The sequence below is a fragment of the Carassius carassius genome, chromosome 13 (genome assembly GCF_963082965.1).
Source record: "Carassius carassius chromosome 13, fCarCar2.1, whole genome shotgun sequence".
Lineage (NCBI taxonomy): Eukaryota > Metazoa > Chordata > Actinopteri > Cypriniformes > Cyprinidae > Carassius > Carassius carassius.
Window position 1 is genome coordinate 19,296,581 of NC_081767.1, and position 18,692 is coordinate 19,315,272.

General features: G+C 40.5%; 1 protein-coding gene across 1 annotated transcript; it reads right to left on the reverse strand.

Annotated features, from left to right (window-relative positions):
- Nucleotides 1–23: 23 nt before the first annotated feature.
- On the reverse strand, nt 24–17,657 carry cep126 (centrosomal protein 126). The gene is given in 15 exon segments (XM_059564379.1): nt 24–831; nt 933–997; nt 1,171–1,347; nt 1,826–1,883; nt 2,267–2,391; nt 2,643–2,744; nt 2,747–2,794; nt 4,093–4,133; nt 4,135–5,212; nt 5,215–6,049; nt 14,923–15,103; nt 15,542–15,653; nt 15,800–15,945; nt 16,728–16,847; nt 17,353–17,657. Coding segments are annotated over 15 exon segments (3,231 nt in total). The 5' UTR covers nt 17,394–17,657; the 3' UTR covers nt 24–729.
- Nucleotides 17,658–18,692: the final 1,035 nt, after the last annotated feature.

Below are 18,692 nucleotides of genomic sequence, written 5' to 3' on the forward strand. Positions count from 1 at the left end.
AGGCCATTCGAGGTGTAGATAAGTTTGAGAAATTCAACATTGCCTCAATTGCTCACCAATGGACTCTCAGTGGTGAATGTGTGAAGTCAGAATTAGTCCAATCAGCTGGAAAAAATAAACATCACAATAATAAAGTCGATGAACTATCATCTTATGAAGTGCAAAGCTGCCTGTTTTTTAGAAACAAATCCATCGTTAAGGCTTTTGAACTTTAAGCTGTTGCTTCCAAAATCCAAGTTCATAATTCATAATAATATTTCATCTAGTAAAAAAAAGCTATCCCCTGTTGTCCTCTTGCATCAAAATCTTACATATCAGTTTTTTTTCTGTGCATATTTCTCTCCTGATTCAGAAGAGACAACGTTTTCACTGGAGAAAGCATTTCTATAAATAGAGGACAGGATGTTAGCTGATGGACTGGAGTTGTGTGGATGTTTTTATCAGCTGTTTGGACTGTCATTCTGATGGCACCCATTCACTGCAGAGGATCCATCGGTGAGCAAGTGATGAAATGCTAAATTTCTCAATATCTGTTTTCTGTGGAGAAACAAATTCATTTACATCTCGATTTTAATTTTTGGGTCAACTATTCCTTCAAAAACAAAAACAAAAAAGAGTTCAAAACTCTCAATACCACTCAGTTATTTTAGTATGTCTCTGCAATATACAACATATAATCATAAGGTTTGCAAAGTGCAGCTGAGAGAAGGTGTTTGAGAGAGTGGTGGATCATGGGCGGTGTAATCTGTAACGCTGTTGAGTTTGGGTGCGATTATCAGCAGAGGCTCGCCGTCTACGCACGGTGACACCTACAGTCTCACCAGTCTGGTTCTTCAAGGATGAGGAGACAGAAAGATGGGACAGAGCTGTGAGCAGGTCACATGAGTTCAGGGGAACAGATCGCTTCCTCTGATTACATGGGCAATACTCACAAACGCAGGACCCAGAGCAAAGATGCCCTTCACTGCTGGGATAACACCAGCTGCATCTCGCACATCTGTTAAATCAAGTGGAAGTGATCAGGAACACAGCTGTTGATATTTTGAAAACATTAAAACAAGAAATGCATACATAGGGCCATGTTAAAAGCTACTGCCCTTGCCTCAAATCTGTGATAAACGTAAATTTTGACTGTTGATTAAATGTACATGATTTTAAAATGACACTGACATTGCAGGCGTTGATTAAGTCTCTCGAGTGACTGCAGGATCTTCTGCTCCTCTAGTGAAAGAGCGCTGACATTGAGGGACTTTATTCTCTGGCTCAATGGAGCAATCGGACCGTTGCAGAACTTATGGATCTGTGCACAGTCCACCACTTCATGGGCACCGTCTGAAACCTCTGGGCCTGTAACGGTGGAAAAAAAAACAATGTTAATGTTAAAGTTTAAAAGTCAACTTAAGGGCATTAAACAATTTGGCTTCTAATCATTTGATTGAAAAACATACTGCCATAAAAATAATCTGTTTTATATGTATAAAAAGTGACAGACATTTATAATGTTACAAAATATTTCTATTTCAAGTAAATGCTGTTCTACTGCTCTTTCTATTAGTTAAAGAATCAAAGAAAAATTAACAGAGTATCCTCCGTAATAACTCAGCTTTGAAATGACGGTAAGTAAATAATGAAAATATTAAAATTTTGGTTGACCCTTTTTTTTTTTTAAAACATGCTGCGCATTAAATGATTAATGTATGTTTGAACATAAGAATAAACATTAACATTTCAAAAATGTTTTGCTCTTGCCCTGGTGAAAATCTGCAGAGGTGGCACATTAATCTACTTGATAGGAAATTAGATATTCGTTTACATGATAAATTACCTTCACTTTCAGCTGCATGACTATTTTTATTTGGGAGTTGAGGTTTTGGCACAGTGACCTGTTAAACCAAAAATTATCAGTTAATAAACACTAAATTCAAAAGTGTCAAAAAGCCAAAAGCAACATGATATAAACACAAAAATTTGCAAATATACTGTCAACATTACTTTTATCTATTAAACTAAACATCAGATAAAATGACAGCAAACTTACAAGGGGCTGCTTTAATTAAGCTTATTTTATATTTATTTATATATGAAAATTATATAAATATCCTTGTCAGTTGAAAGACACCTACTGAAATGGTTTCTTTTTCCATAGCACTGAACTAAATGCTATAAATACACCAATGCAAAACGAACCAGCTGTAAATCGACTCCAGTAATAGCTTAGTTTTCTTTGCTTTCTAGAACAATATCTTTAGAATATGAGCATGTTTACTTGAAAAGGAAAACTGGGCTTTCTCTGTGTTGTTCCTGTAGGTTGGTTCCTGCTGTTTTCCAATGAAACTCGGTTCTTCACCATATTACTCTCCATAGCTTGTCTTCTTATTGGACTTCTCACTGCTTACAGAAGAAACTCAGATTAAAAAATACATTCATGTCTAAGCAGCAAACCACTTCAGCTCAGGTTACTTGATGTATGGGCTCATATGTACGCTCAGTAGCTTTAATTTCCAAACAACTCTAGTGAAGCAACTGACGTGTTTTTATTCCTTTTTTATCACTTATATTTTGCTAGCAGTAGCAAATATTCTGGCTTTTGGTCTTTGAGGAGATAAATGTATTATACGGGCCCTTTTGACATCATTTATTACATAAAACTATAGAGGAGGACAAGAAAAAGCCACCCATTTTTGTGGCTCCATCTACAAGACTGATCAGACTATCACCACTGATGGTGACATGGGACAGGCTGGAGGCGAAGAAGGCAACGGGCCATTGTGAGCAAGAAAACTTTGAGGGTCACCTAAGTCAATTCAGAGAGAAAAACACAAAAATACAAAAGAAAAAGACAGTTTAATTAAAAGGTCCTAAAGTATGAAAGTCACTTCTCCTGCTCTTGAGGTCTCGGTCCTCAAAATGTAGAGGCTTCCTGATGTTATAAAAAAGAATTGACCTCAACAGTCCATCATTAAATGGATCCATTTCAACAGAGTAGTAATCCCAAGAGGTGCACTGCTGAGCAGAGGGCCAAAGAAAACAGACTCTATTGATCCAACACTTAAAAAAAATTATTATCCAAAGACTCTAGAAAAATATCCCCCAAGAATCTCAAACAAAGCGGCTGAACTTGCCGACACACAAAGGGAGCTCAGTTCTTTCAATCGACTCTTATTTGACTATATGGCAAGGTGCAGTGAAAGTTCATGGGAAGCTGATGATTCCATGACTGTTGGTTTTGTAATATGTGGCCGGAATGTTCCTTGTCAGCTGAAAGACACCTGAAAATGCTTCTTTTTTCTCCACAGCAGGTTAGCATTCATTCCCAAAATTTAGAAGATGTTAAGCAGAATGGAAAAATACAGAAATAGGAAAGCAATAAACTATTGTAAATAGCATACATATAGGCTGGGACTTGTTACAGCATCTTCTAACCAAGCATGGTTGCAATGTGACATGATTAGAGCCAATCAAAACATATTTAATGTTTAATTATGTAAGCCTACTAAAGCCTCTACACCAGGGGCATCAAACTCAATTCCTGGAGGGCTGGAACCCTGCAGAGTTTTGTTCCAACCCTGCTCCAACACAAATACCATGTAGTTTTTAAATAAGGACTTGATTAGTTGAATCAGGTGTGTTTAATTAGGGTTGGCTCCGGCCCTTCAGGAATTTAGTTTGACACCCCTGCTCTTACACCATTAACTTGATCAACACAAAACCTTTGTATACAATCCATCTATGCATACTTAAAAATGAGTTGAAAATGTGTGTATGCAGTATGATGAATGCATCTGAAGTATATACATTATCATTGTACTGCATTTTACATATTAATTAAAATTATTATATATTTTACTTGATTATTATAATTTAATCAATTTTCTAAATCCAATTTCTAAAATATACTGTGTTATAAATTTACAATATTATATAAATCAGGCTTTTATTGTAATTTATTGATCACAAAAAAAATTCCTAAAAAACATATTTACCCTCAGAATATTTTATATGTCATGCTTTCATGTTATAAATGTTATACACCAATGTGTTGTGGGATTTTAAACTCACTCAGCTTAAAAAAATTTAAAAATGTGTCTTTACCGTCTTTGCTGGAGAGAGCATTTCGGACCCCATGCCACAGCTGTTGGAGTCCGGTCCAGACATATCCCGTTCTCTCCACACCTGCGCCTGGCACTGTCTGCAAGCGCATCTGGAGGGGAGAGGGAACAGATGCCTGTCTCATGGGTGTAGGTACAACAGGGTGGCACTGGAGCACAGACAGTATCTGTTCTGAGGGTAGGCCGATGAACTATTGTCTCTCTATTTGGAGTGTCTTTGTAAAGGGCCAGATCCTGCAGATCTGGTCTGCTCAGTACACCATCGGCATTGCAGGATGCCTTTGAGATGTACACGGGACACTCAGCTAAGTTACACTCCTCAACTTCAGGTTTTGGAGAGGGTCGAGGCACCAAAGTCTTCCCCTGGGTCTTGGCCACATGTTGTGCTTCTCTGGCAGATTGTGGTCTGATGATAGTGCCCTTCCTGGCCCGGGAGGTAATGGGACACGAGCCGACTCTGGCTGAGCGTGCTCTCTGGGGAGTCTGTGGGCCCCCAACGCAGAGGTCTCTTCTTTGAGAGGTGGGATCCTTGATATGCTTCTGTGTACGGCTTTCTTGGGGATCTACATCTGCCCAGGCCTGTCTAGTGGATTGGGGCCCAGTAGGGACAGCAGAGGTCTTATTGGAGATGTTCTTTGATATCCCTGTGAGTAAATTCACATGGCCTGAGTGATCTGCCGAGAGCTGTTTATGAGTTTGTTGAGGCAGGTTAGCATGCCAGCTGGGGTCTCTAAACATCTGGTCCACCCCGTCAACTCCATCTAACTCATCAAACCAGCGTAGTTTCTTCTTAATGGTCCTATTCTGCTCTGGCTTATTGAGTTTTGCCCTGGCCAGTTCTACACTGTCCCGGATTAATATGGCCACTTCTTTGGTGAAAAGCAAATGGCCAGGTGTATAAGTGAAGTTGACATTTCCTGATTTGGATTTTAAATGGTTTTTAAGAATCCCTTTCAGGCATCTGACATTGTTGTTAGGGGCAGAATTGGTTAAAGGGTCTGCAGATGTTCTATTTGGTTCCTTTAAACATTTAGAACAATCCAGCACACCAGCTTTGGCCAATTTGGTGACATCGGTTTCATTGTTAGCCCTGTGGCAACAAATACATCTGGTTTGTGTTTTTGTGACTGTGAAGAATTCAGTACTTCTATTGGTTGTATGTTTGGGGAACTCATGTCAGTCTGATGCGCTATGCTAAGATGGGCAGAGGAGTTCGAAAAGGCTTTGACGGAGCTGTTGCTGTGTTTACATCTGCTGACTGGAAGAGCTGTCAGTGATTCTGATAAATGTTTAGCATATTTCTCCTCCGGGGTTCTTGTCTGCTGTTTGGATTCTGACTTGAAGTTTTTAGTCAGACTTAAGAATTCCAGGGGTGTGGTATCTGGCAAGGCTTGTGTTTTGCAGTGGGCAACCACAGATCCTTTGTGTTTTAAAATGTTCCCTTGAGCGTTCCTGTCATTATCATGAGTAATATATTCTGAATTAGCTATGAAGACCTGCTGAGTCAGCTCTTTTTGGCAGCCATGAGTAGACTGGGTGCTGAAGGTCTTCAACTGGTCTTTTGAATTATCAAATCTTTCTCGTTTGCAATTCTGGAGACTCCTATTTTCCCCTGTTGACTCATGATCCTTTGATGAGGGTGAGTTGAGACTGAGTTTGCTCTCCTTATTTAAGAACTCCTCCAGGATACTCTTTGCTATGAAACAGGAGGGGTGAGACAGTGAACATGGGTTGTTGGACTGTCTGAATGGTGATGTATAGCTTTTGGGTTCTTGGAGCTTAGGGGGATTCACAGGGAGGAAGAAAGACTGGGCACAGGTGGTGCTCTGGTGGGAGCAACAAACTGCTGTAGTGTCATGGGTCTTCTGAGTGTCTCCATTCCCTAAGCTGTCCAGACTAGACAGACTCTCTGTCTCACTACGTGGGGTATCAAGAGACTCCTGAAGATCAATATATATAAAAGAAAAAACATTAGAGCACCGATGCACTGATACTGGAAGACTGGGTGCTTTTTCAAGATCATGTTGCATGCATGCTGCAGAGGGATGGAAAATAAAACCTAGGTTTATCTTTATGTAAAGGAAATAATATCAGTTTCTCCTACAACTTTTTACAATGAATAGTAGCATTTATTTAATCAAAAACTACAGTAAAACTGAAACAATATTAATATTTAAAATAATCATTTTCAATTTTAAGTTTGACTTATTCCTGTAATGGCAAAGCTCAGATTTCAGATTTTAAAAGTCACATGACCCTTCGGAAATCCTTCTAATGTGGTGATTTGGTGCTTGAGACATTTCTTGTTAATATCAGTGCTGAAAATATTTATGCTGCTTAATATAATATATATATATATATATATATATATATATATATATATATATATATATATATATATATATATACACACACGGGTTTCTTGTATACAAACAATACCGGATGCGCGCGCATCCAGGAGGCAGAAAACTGCTTTCTGTTATGCAGAGTTCAGTAAAAGAACATTGTAATTAACGTAGATTTCGCATTGTTTGTAATTTCTTGTTGACTCAATAATAAATGGCAATCTCAGATTTGGATCTGTTTGTTTGTGTTTCATATTAATATATTATTAATATAACATTATGTAAAACGTCCAACTGTAAAAAAAAACCATGTTCCCCCTAGGCACGTTGAACATCTGACATCTGGCTCGGTTGGTACAATTGACAACGCAACAACTCCTTGGCATTTTGACTAGCGACAACACCACCACCTAAACCATTTACTCCGGTACGAAGAGCGTGGGTCTTTTGCCTCTTGGTTGTGTGCGCAAGCAGTGATGACGTCGCCGAGAAATCCATGTATAGTGTGACGCGTGTCCCGAGCTCTCATCAGCGTCGCCCTGGAAACAGAGCAGGCACAACTGCACCTGCTCATTACGGGCTGAGCCGCCAGCCCACAAAGGACACAGACTTCACGGACCCACACAGCACTGCGCACCGAAGGAGAAGAGCAGGCCGAGCACCGGAAAGCCCTCACGTTGGCTATTTCCCCCTTCACCATCACAATAAAATCCACCCTTCGGGTAACTTACCTTGATCCTCGTGTCGTGTGCTTCTTCACCCCATCACACTGGTGGAGAATGCGGGCATTACAGTGAAGTCACCGACCAGGATCCCACTACATCACTATTTACTTGGTTTGTTGACGGACGTTTTTTTCCCGGGTTATTTTTCTCACGTCCCCTTCCTGTTTCCCCAGGTAGCCAACGATGGAGGATCTGATGAAGCACCTCACCGAAGTGAGCATCGGCCAGCAACAGATTATGGAGCACATGGCCTCCCGACAAGGGGAAACGGAACGAGAGCTCGCCGCCCTCTGCATGGCGGCCGCCCCGTGAAGACCAATGTAACATTTTAAATGTATTTCAGTTCATTTATTTAAAAGATTTTACTTACCCCATACTTTTGAATGGTATTGTAAACATTTCAATAAAGAAAAGGATCTACATTTATGCTATACGATTGAAGTCTTTTTAAATAAATTTAAATTTAAAAATAAAAAAGCATTAGCATCAAGTATTAAAGTCGTCTTACCCAAAAAATAAAACCAGTAAAATAATCTATCAAATCATACTAATCTTCCAGAGGGAAAACATAGGTCAGGTAGAGTATGATGGTCACAGACATTCCTATGAAGGGCATTCTATAAGTCTGACTACATTTGAGTGCTAAATGGAACACTTTTCTAAGAATACCCAAGACTAAAACCTATCCTATAAATAGGGTTATCACCTTCAGTGTCCTGCTCTATTCACAGTTCACTGTATTACAGTAGGGAAAATATTTTTTTGATCCCCTGCTGATTTTGTAAGTTTGCCCACTTACAAAGAAATGAAGGGTCTTTCATTTTATGGTAGGTTTATTTTAACACCTAGAGACGAATAACAACCAAAAAAAAAAAAAAAAACAGAAAAAGACGCATTATATGAGGGTTAGAAATTGATTTGCATTTCAGTGTGTGAAATAAGTATCTAATCCCCAAGCAAAACATGACTTAGTACTTGCTGCAGAAACTCTTGTTGGCAAGCACAGAGGTAAGATGTGTTTAAAGTTGGTCTACAGGTTTGCACACATCTCAGGAGGGATTTTGATCCACTCTTTACAGATCCTGTCTAAATCTTTAAGGTTTCTTGTCTGTCATTTGGCAACTCGAAGTTTCAGCTCCTTTCACAGATTTTCTATAGGATTGAGGTCTGAAGACTGGCTACTCCATGACATTAATGTGTTGCTTCTTGAGCTACTCCTTTGTTGCCTTGGTGGTATGTTTCCGGTCATTGTCCTGCTGGAAGACCCATCCATGAACCATCTTCAGTGTTCTGGCTGAGAGAAGGAGGTTCCTGTTCAAGATTTTACAGTACATGGCCCCATCCATTTGCTCCTCAATGCGGTGAAGTCGTCTTGTACCCTTAACAGAAAAACAGCCCCAAAGAATAATGTTTCAACCTCTGTGCTTGACTGTAGGGATGGTATTCTAGGGGTCTTAGACAGCATTTCTCTCCCTCCAAACACGGATAGTCAAGTTAATGCCAAAGAGCAAAATTTTGGTCTCATCTGGCCACAGCACTTTCTCCCAAGCCTCCTCTAAATCATTTGGATGTTCTTTGGCAAACTTTAAACAGGCCTGTACATGTGCCTTCTTGAGCAGGGGGGACCTTGCGGGCGCTGCAGGATTTCAATCCATTCATAGTGTGTTACCAATGTTTTGCTTGGTGACGGTGCTCCCAACTGCCTTAAGATCATTAACAAGCTCCTCCGGTGTAGTTCTGAGCTGATCCTTCAACTTTCTCATGATCATCCATACCCCATGAGGCAAGATCTAACACAGAGCTCCAGACTGAGGCTGATTGTTATTTTGTATTTCTTCCATTTCCGAATAATCACACTAACAGTTGTCTCCTTCTCACCAAGCTTCTTGCTGTTGGTCTTGTAGCCCACTCAAGCCTTGTGCAGATCTATAATCTTGTCTCTGACATCCTTTGACAGCTCTTTGGTCTTGCCCATGGTGGTGGAAGAGGTTGGAATGGAAGATACAGACTGTGTGGATGGCTGTCTCATACAACAAACAAGCTGACATTAGGAGTAACTTCAGGACTAATCTGTGTTCCACATGGGCACATAACCAATCTGTGGGAGCCAGAATTCTTTTTGGTGGATATTCTGTCTCTATCCATTAAAATAAACTTACCATAAAATTACAAACCCTTAGTGGGCAAACTTACAAAATCAGCAGGGGATCAAATTAATATTTTCCCCACTGTAAAATATGTGTTGGCCACAAGCCAATGCAGGTAACATTCCAGCTGGTGTGTGTAAGAGGACATAACTAAGTGTGCAAGAATATTTGTTTGAGGTATAGAGAAAGGGGAATGTGTATCTGTAGTTTTAATATGTGTTTGTGTGATTAAAGAATCACCTCTAGAATAAAAACTTCCTAATACTTTATTACATCCAAGAAGTTCATGCCTTTCTGTTTTCAGTCGCAAAAAAAAATTATGTTTAAGAGAAATACATTACAGGACTTTTCTCCATATAATTGACTTTAATTGTGGCCAGTGGGTTGAAGGTCCAAATTGCAGTTTCAGTGCAGCTTATTTAGTGAAATGATAGATAATTTTCTAACAAATAAAATAAAAAATAAAAAATGACATACTTTTTAACCACAAATGCATGTCTTGAAAAAAATTATATTTTGGATATTCTGTTGACTTACAAGGGAATGTCTCGGTTACGTATGTAAACCTCGTTCCCTGAACGAGGGAATGTAGACGTTACGTCAGTGACTGACGAAATCGGGGATCTCGCTAGAGAGACAAATCGCCTTCGAGTGTTAACAAAATGAGCCAATGAATATTGGCGTGTGAGATTTGCATCGCGCACCCCGCCCCGCAGCGCAGATATAAAAGGAGAGCATGTGGTAGTACAAACAGTTTTTCGCTGAGGAGCCGAGACGGTGTGCCCCGGCCGTACAGCGGTGGTACAGCAACTCTGGCGACGGAACGTAACATCTCTGTTCCCTCCTTCAGGGAACGAGGGTTACATACATAACCGAGACATTCCCTTTCAGTCAGTCACGTCAACGCTATGTCAGTGACTGACGAAATCGGGGATCCGTGTGGAAAACGCCACTATTGCTGACCCCCTCCAGTGTCCTGCGAAAGCCAGCAAGAGTCCCCCCACACCAGTTGGGGCAGAAGACAGGACAGGGCTTAGGTAGAGGAACCCGCACTGCTGTTCCATACAGTGAGAATTGGATAACACTGGGAAAGCGTACGCAAGTAGGGGGACGCTGCGGAACCACATCCTGCGCATAGGAGGTAACATGTGGAATTACACATATCAGTGTTTCCCACAGAATTAGATTCTATTTGCGGTGGTGTGGTGTTTGGGGACCGGGGAAGGGGGGGTGATTAAGTTAAATATATCATTATATATATATATATATATATATATATATATATATATATATATATATATATATAATGTATATATCATAAATATATCATATATTTTTAGTGACAAGTACACATTTCCATTGCCAAAACTTAGTGTCAGATACCTTAAAGGGATAGTTCACCCAAAAATGAAAATTCTATCATCGTTTACTCACCCTCAAGTTGTTCCAAACCTGTATGAGTTTCTTTGTTCTGTTGAACACAAAGGAAGATATTTGGAAGAATGACAGAATCAAACAGATCTCGGTCCCCATTGACTTCCATAGTAGGAAAAAATATATACTATGGAAGTCAATGGGGACCGAGATCTGTTTGGTTACAAACATTCTTCCAAATATCTTCCTTTGTGTTCAGCAGAACAAAGAAACTCATACAGGTTTGGAACAACTTGAGGTTGAGTAAACGATGATAGAATTTTCATTTCTTCATTTCAATTCATCTTCTCAGAGTTATTTTGAGCAACAGTGTTAATTACTAACCATTCAACTCCGGATTGATTCTGGAATCTTCGCTGGGGGAATACAATCTGTAACTAACGCATGCTCATGTTTTGATTCAGATCGTGTTCGAAGAGGAGGGGCTAGTCGTGCGTGCCTCCGTTGTCAGTTTGTGAGAGGGAGGGAGCAAGCAGCGCGCAGCTCTACAATAAAATACAATTGTACCCATATTAAATAGTTTAAAAATCTGAATCAATCCGTGGCGGTCAGCGTTGATATTGTGGCGGGCCGCCACAAATTAATGAATGTATGGGAAACCCTGCATATGGACTGGCCGTAGGGCAGTGCTACATATGGAAGTCCCTGCGGTAGACTCACTACACAGCAGAGATGGCAGAGAGACACAGGCTCTACACGGAGATTAAAGAATCTCGCAAACGTGTTAGGTGTCGCCCAGCCGGCAGCTCTACAGGTGTCTGCTATCAAGGCGCCACGTGCCAAAGCCCAGGAGGAAGCCACAGCTCTTGTAGAGTGTGCTCTCACTCCAAGGGGGCATGGTAAGCGACGGGCCTGATATGCTAAGACTATAGACTCCACTATACAGTGGGCAAGTCTTTGTTTGGAGACAGCCTTTCCCTTCTGCTGTCCTCCGAAGCAGACAAAGAGCTGGTCTGAGGTCCTAAAGCTCTGCGTGTGGTCCACGTGAATGCGCAGGGCACGAACGGGACAGAGCAAAGCAAAGGCTGGGTCTGCCTCCTCCCAGGGCAGCGCTTACAAGGTCACCACCTGATCCCTGAAGGGCATGGTGGGAACTTTTGGCACATATCCGGGCCGGGGTCTTAGGACAACGTGAGAGTTGGCTGGCCCGAATTCGAGGCACGTTTACTCGACCGAAAACGCCTGCAGGTCCCCGACCCTCTTGACCAAAGCAAATGCAGTGAGGAGTGCTGTCTTCAGTGACAGAAACTTAAACTCTACTGACTGCAGAGGCTCGAAGGGCTCCTGCTTCAAGGCCGTCAGGACCAAGGGGAGATCCCAAGAGGGTACCAGATGAGGGTGCGGAGGGTTCAGCCTCCTTGCCCCCGTAAGAAACCTGATGACCAGGTCGTGCTTGCCAACGGACTTGCCATCTACTGCATCGTGATGTGTGGCAATAGCGGCAACATACACTTTGAGAGTGGAGGGAGACAGCCTTCGCTCCAGCCCATCTTGCAGAAAGGAGTGCACAACCGCGATCGGGCATCTATGGGGGTCTTCCCGGCGGGAAGAACACCAATCGACAAACAGGTTCCACTTCAGTGCATAGGCGTGCCTAGTAGAGGGTGCTCTAGCTGAAGTGATGGAGTTTACTACTGCTGGAGGTAAACCCCTTAGAACCTCCGCGTCCCATCCAGAGACCACACGTGGAGATTCCACAGGTCTGGGCGTGGGTGCCAGAGGGTGCCCCCTCTCTGAGAAAGGAGATCCTTCCTCAGGGGAATACGCCTAGGAGGGGCTGTCATGAGGAGCATCAGTTCTGGAAACCAACTCCGACTGGGCCAGTATGGTGCTACTAAGAGGACCTGCTCCTTGTCTTCCCTGACCTTGCACAGTGTCTGTGCGAGAAGGCTCACTGGGGGAAAAGCATACTTGCGTAGACCACGAGGCCAGCTGTGTGCAAGTGCATCCATGCTGAGGGTCCCCTCAGACAGGGAATAGAACAGCTGGCAGTGGCACTTGTCCAGGGAGGCGAACAGGTCTACCTGAGCGTCCCCCTGAAGTGTCTCCAGATCAGCTGGACAGTCTCGGGGTGGAGTCGCCATTCTCCCGGAAGGTCGGGCTGCCGTGAGAGCTTGTCGGCTGCATGATTGAGCTCACCTGGGACGTGAACAGCACGAAGCGACCTCAGATGCTTCTGACTCCAAAGGAGGAGTTGGTGGGCGAGTTGCGACATGCGACAGGAGTGCAGACCTCCTTGGCAGGACGGGGTAACCAAGACCCGGTGCATGCTGCGCTGCCATGCCCATCTCGGGAATCAATCGTGAAGCCAACGCTGAAGCGGTCTCATATGAAGCAACCCGAGCGGCGTGACCGCGGCAGCGGATGCCATATGCTGGAAGTGTTTCAGTGGAACCGCTTTGCTGCCTCGAAATGACTCCAGGCAGTTCAGCATTGACTGAGCACGCTCTGTTGAGAGGCGTGCCATCATGTCGACCGTCCAACTTGACACCGAGAAAAGTAAGTAATTGTAATCTTTTAGTAATCGCTCTTTTAGTACTTTAAACACAGAAGTGTTGAAGCGCCCAGGAGGAGTTGCAGCGTGACCGCAAAATGAGAGCTGCAGCATGCTGACAAAAAGGCAGCAGCACTGGCAACCCCCGCTGACGCACCATAACACCAACACTCATCGATCGGCTTGTCTTGTCGACACTCTGCTCAGGAAGCTGTTTGTGCGACCGCACGGCAATGCAAATCTCGCACGCCAATATTCATTGGTTCATTTTGTTAACACTCGAAGGCATTCGTCTCTCTAGTGAGACCCCAGATTTCGTCAGTCACTTACGTAACGTTGACGTGACTGACTGAAAGGGAACACCCTGTCAACTTCAATTTCTTCAATTTATTTGTATAGCACATTTATACACAACTTCGTTGCCCAAAGTGCTTCACATTGTGAAAATAAAAACAAAATAGACATACAAAATTTAAAATACAGATTTAAACAAGAACTAGAACTGTCATTGTATTTGGCAATGTGAGTACTTACAGTCCTTTTGGAAAGAATTAGTAGGTGTAATATCTAAAACTATTGGCAAAGAAATCTCTGTTTGCCCTAAAATCTGCATTCTTGCTCTTCTTCCACTGGCCTTATCTTTGGAAACATACAAACAGAAGTTTGTAAACCTGTGTCTACTACATGCAAAATATCTAATTGCCATTCACTGGTAAAGTATTCATGGTCCATCTCTGTCACTCTGGATTAAAGAAATGTCCTCTTGTATAGCAATGGAAAGACTAACTTACTCAATCAAACAAAAAATGCTAATATTTTACAAGATCTGGGACTCCTTCGTACGTTTTTTATATCAGAATTGACTGACTCTTGAGTAATACCAAATAATGTGATCATGCCCAAGTGTTTAATTACAGTTAACTCTGTTTTAATGTGTTTATGACTCATTTTAACATCTTTTTTTGTTTTTCATTTTTCATTGGCAATTACATATGCTGAACTGTCATTTTCTTAGTATGTTTTACAATAATGCCCCTTTTTTGTGTGTGTATGTGTAAATGTTTCTTATGACTCTTATGTTGGGGGTAGGGTGGGTGTTCTTTGTTTGGTTACTGTTACAGTCTATATGTAATTTCTTTTCTTAATGTTTAGAAACATTAAAAAGCATCTAAACAACAAATGCGTGTCTCTGCGCTGCACATCTTGGATCACTGGTGGGTAAGTAAATTATCAGGAAATTTTTATTCAGGAAGTGAACTAATCCTTTAAAGCTTCAGGATGAGCTTATCTCTTTCAAACACCTCAGTCTGTTCAGAAGATGCTGCAGCATGTAGTGGCATGAGGAGCCCTGGGCTAAAATTACAGTCTCCCAAATAGTTGGAATTGGATCTTAAAACCTTCACACACTCCTTAAGCAAATTTGCCAACAGGCCTTTCAACATACACAATCATGGCCTTACTGAATCACTGTGAACTATCACTTGTACAAGGAAGGTGATCATAATTATTACAATCTTGTTACTGTAAACAAACAAAAGCCTAAACTCGGAATTAAATAAACCTTCAGATGATGGACTGAACTACTCAGCAACATTTTATAATAAACATTTGTTTAAAGGAATACCATCCAGCTATGGTTTAACCATGTACATGAGTATGTATATTAACCTGTGGATCGGCCTGCTCTTTTTCTTTCTGGGTCTCCTGTTGCTCACTGGGGAAGAGCAGCTGGTTGTTCTTTAAGTTACTCAGGCTCTTCTCCTGCAGGAGTTTGGCGTAGGCCTCAGCTGCAGATAAGGCACGTAGGTGATGGGCGACCCCTGAAGGCTTTGAGGAGGGAATGCAGCTCCTGAAATAAACAGGTGGCTCAATGCATACCCAGTTACAAGGAACAGACATTCATATAGCATCTGGTTCCCCAATATTTAAAGTTGTATAGAACTAAATAATTTTTTAAGTGCTGCCAAAAGTATAAATATTTTGAATAATACAAAATGTTTTGATTTTAAATGTTTATTCATTCAAAATTGTAATGACATTTTCATTATTGTGGTACCATTATTGATAAGATTAATTATAAGATAAGCAAACATGATTAATTTTTATATAATGCTTAACATATATACACACACACACACACACACACATAGTTTCAGTATTTAACATTTCTATTTTTTTTTTTTTTTTTTACAATTTACAATTTCATTAATTGAAGTTCTAATAAAGTATTACAAAATTGTTATGTATCTTCTACCAAAATTATATTGCTATGGCAGTAATTTTATACCTGCTAATGGTGGAGGCACCAGCCAAAAATGGCAATTGTTGGATATATAAGTGCGGACTGCCCTGAATATGATGAAGTGCTTCATCAAGGTTGACTGTTCTTCTCTTAAAGGCTGCTGAAGGACACAAATGACTTTATTTAAATGGGGGATGAGATGTTTACATCACATACTGCCCTAATAATAACTGCCTACAGACAGTTCAAGAGATAAAGAGTGCATGTGTACACACATAGATTAGACTGTTTCGTTGATTTTACCTGGCCTTTTTCTCTGGGAACGAGGGAGATGAGCTCTTTGGAAGTTTTCTGTGGCGTCCTGGACCCTCTGATGACGCTGCTGTAAAATATTCTCCCTCAGTCTCTGCTCTTGAACATCCCACTGTTTCCTTCTCTCTTCTAGAGCCCTAGAGAGACAGTCAGAAAAAAAGATATGCTGTTTTTGTGACCTTTGACAATTAGACAATGGTTTGCACACACACCGTGTCCTCTTAAAGATATATTAATTATTTTTCAGATGGATGGATGAACTTTGGCAAATTTGCATTTCAAATACACCACTTGAATATCCATGCTGCAATGTACTGTATTAAATGTTTTTGGAAGCAAATGTTGACATACTTATAAATGTATAATTTGAATGGACAGCACAAAGAACACAGATTTGCTTTCTATAAACATTAAAACTATCTATTCAATTTGTGTTTTAAATGTTGTTTCGTGAAGAATATACACATTTCCCTGAAATGCACAAAAAGTCTAGCATTGTTTATTATCATAGATTTTTATGCTGAATATTATGGTCTATTATTGACTTAATGTTAAGTGACTCACAAATTCAACGGGAAGTAAATATGATGTTTTCATGATATTAAGTTACAAAGAGAGAGAGATTACAGATTTGTACATCTAAAAAATTATTTGGACAGGACATTTGAAATGAAACAGTGAAACCAAAAAGCTGATTGAAAGTGGTTAAAAACCTAAATAAGTTAACTAATAAATAAATAAATAAAAATAATACAACATCTAAATACTTGACTCTCACACATTAAATGCTTTTTAACCTTAAATCTGGATGCCTGAAAACATTCATGTCAACTAAAAATAAATCACTCAAATATAATCACTCAAGATTTTTTAAACAGTAATGAAATAAATATAAAATCAATTTATTTTTGACACTTACTTTCGTCTGCGATTTGTTTCCAAAGAAAGCTTGCGAGCCTGAGCTCGACAGTACCTCTGTTCTTGTACCAACGCTTCTCTTTCATTTTCAATCTCTTCATGCACACCTGATCTAATGTTCCTAATGTGATACAAAGTCAAGGAACGCATTATTATTATAGGATAAAACATGATCTTATGCATGCATTGTCTTATGATATGCTCAGCACAAAGAAGCAACAACAAAGAAAACACAAAATAAAAGTAATATCTAAACACAGACAGCATTATGGAATAGTAGAACACACACACACACACACACACACACACACACACACACAAATATATATAAATAAAAAAAGAGTATCAGATTATTAGAAATCATTCTGAAAATTCAGCTTTGTCATCACTGGAATTTTAGAATACATTTTAGAATACAGTCAAATAGAAATCTTTATTTTTTATAATGTTTCACACTATTGCACGGACCCTAGGCCATACTTGGTTGTTAATTAGTTAGCCCAGGTCCATTATGCAAGAATAATAATTAAAGTATGTTATGGTTATTATGTTTACTAGCGCCGCTAGTAAAACTATGAGAACAGCCTCCATATAAACGCTGGTAATTCAGGCAAGGAAAAGGATACGAGTAGTAAAGTGTGTTCTCCAGGACTGACATCCCGAACATCAGGAGGACAAGCTGATGACAGGTCTCCACAAACCACACTTCTCATCCGAACAAGAAAAGCTGCATGTTACTCAAGTTGGAACGGCCGCGCAATAACATAGAGCAAGAGCAGAATTCATCCGCGTATGTAAAATACTGGTGCACTGAAGAGTGTGTGCAAAATGAAGACTGGCTACAGACAGCGCACAACACTTAATACCTATAACTTTAACTTCCTGTAGTTTGATACGAAATTCATCTAGACCAAAACTGAGTGAATGCTATGTTGACATTGTTTTAAATTAAAGCAGGCACAGCACAGGTAAGCCTGTATCGTTATTCGCTACAGCTGAAACAGTTACGCAATGTCGGTAACCATCGACACGCTTCCTTGACAACAGACGCACACTCGAGGGTGGAGGCGTGGTCACGTCTATCAGAAGCGCTTGACGTTCATCGGTCTCAAACAAGGACGTAGTGTGTCACTGCTGCTGCAGAGTGTGAAGTGAAGCGAACCTGCTGGGTTATAGATGTTAGGATACTATTGTAAGCAGCTGACAAGGCGTGTCGATCCGTTCAGGTATGGTTCTTCCAGCATGACCCAGTCTCGTCTGAACCAGAACGCTTGCTGTCCAGGATCTGTACACTGCTGTCCATCTGTGAGTGACCCTTGTAACTCAGATGCATGAGTATGCAGCAGAGTCCATCTCCTGTGTTGAGCTATCTGAACGTGCCAAAACATAAAAGTGGAAAAAAAAATTTAAGGGAGTGAAAGATGGAAAGTGAGTGAATATGCAAATTAACACATAGTAGTGGATAAAAAAAGTTAATAATAATAATTATAATAATAATGTGAGAAAATAATTTGAACTAAATATTAATTATATTTAACATTTAAAAAAAGTTAAAATACAAATAAAAAATTTTGAATTGTAGAAATTATGTAGAATTATATTAAAGGGTTAGTTCACCCAGATAGCAAAATTATGTAATTAATAACTTACCCTCATGTTGTTCCAAACCCGTAAGACCTCTGTTCATCTTCGGAACACAGTTTAAGATATTTTAGATTTAGTCAGAGAGCTCTCAGTCCCTCCATTGAAGCTGTGTGTACGGTATACTGTCCATGTCCAGAAAGGTAAGAAAAACATCATCAAAGTAGTCCATGTGACATCAGAGGGTCAGTTAGAATTTTTTGAAGCATCGAAAATACATTTTGGTCCAAAAATAGCAAAAACGACGACTTTATTCAGCATTGTTTCTCTTCCGTGTCTGTTGTGTGAGAGAGTTCAAAACAAAGCAGTCTGGATATCCGGTTCG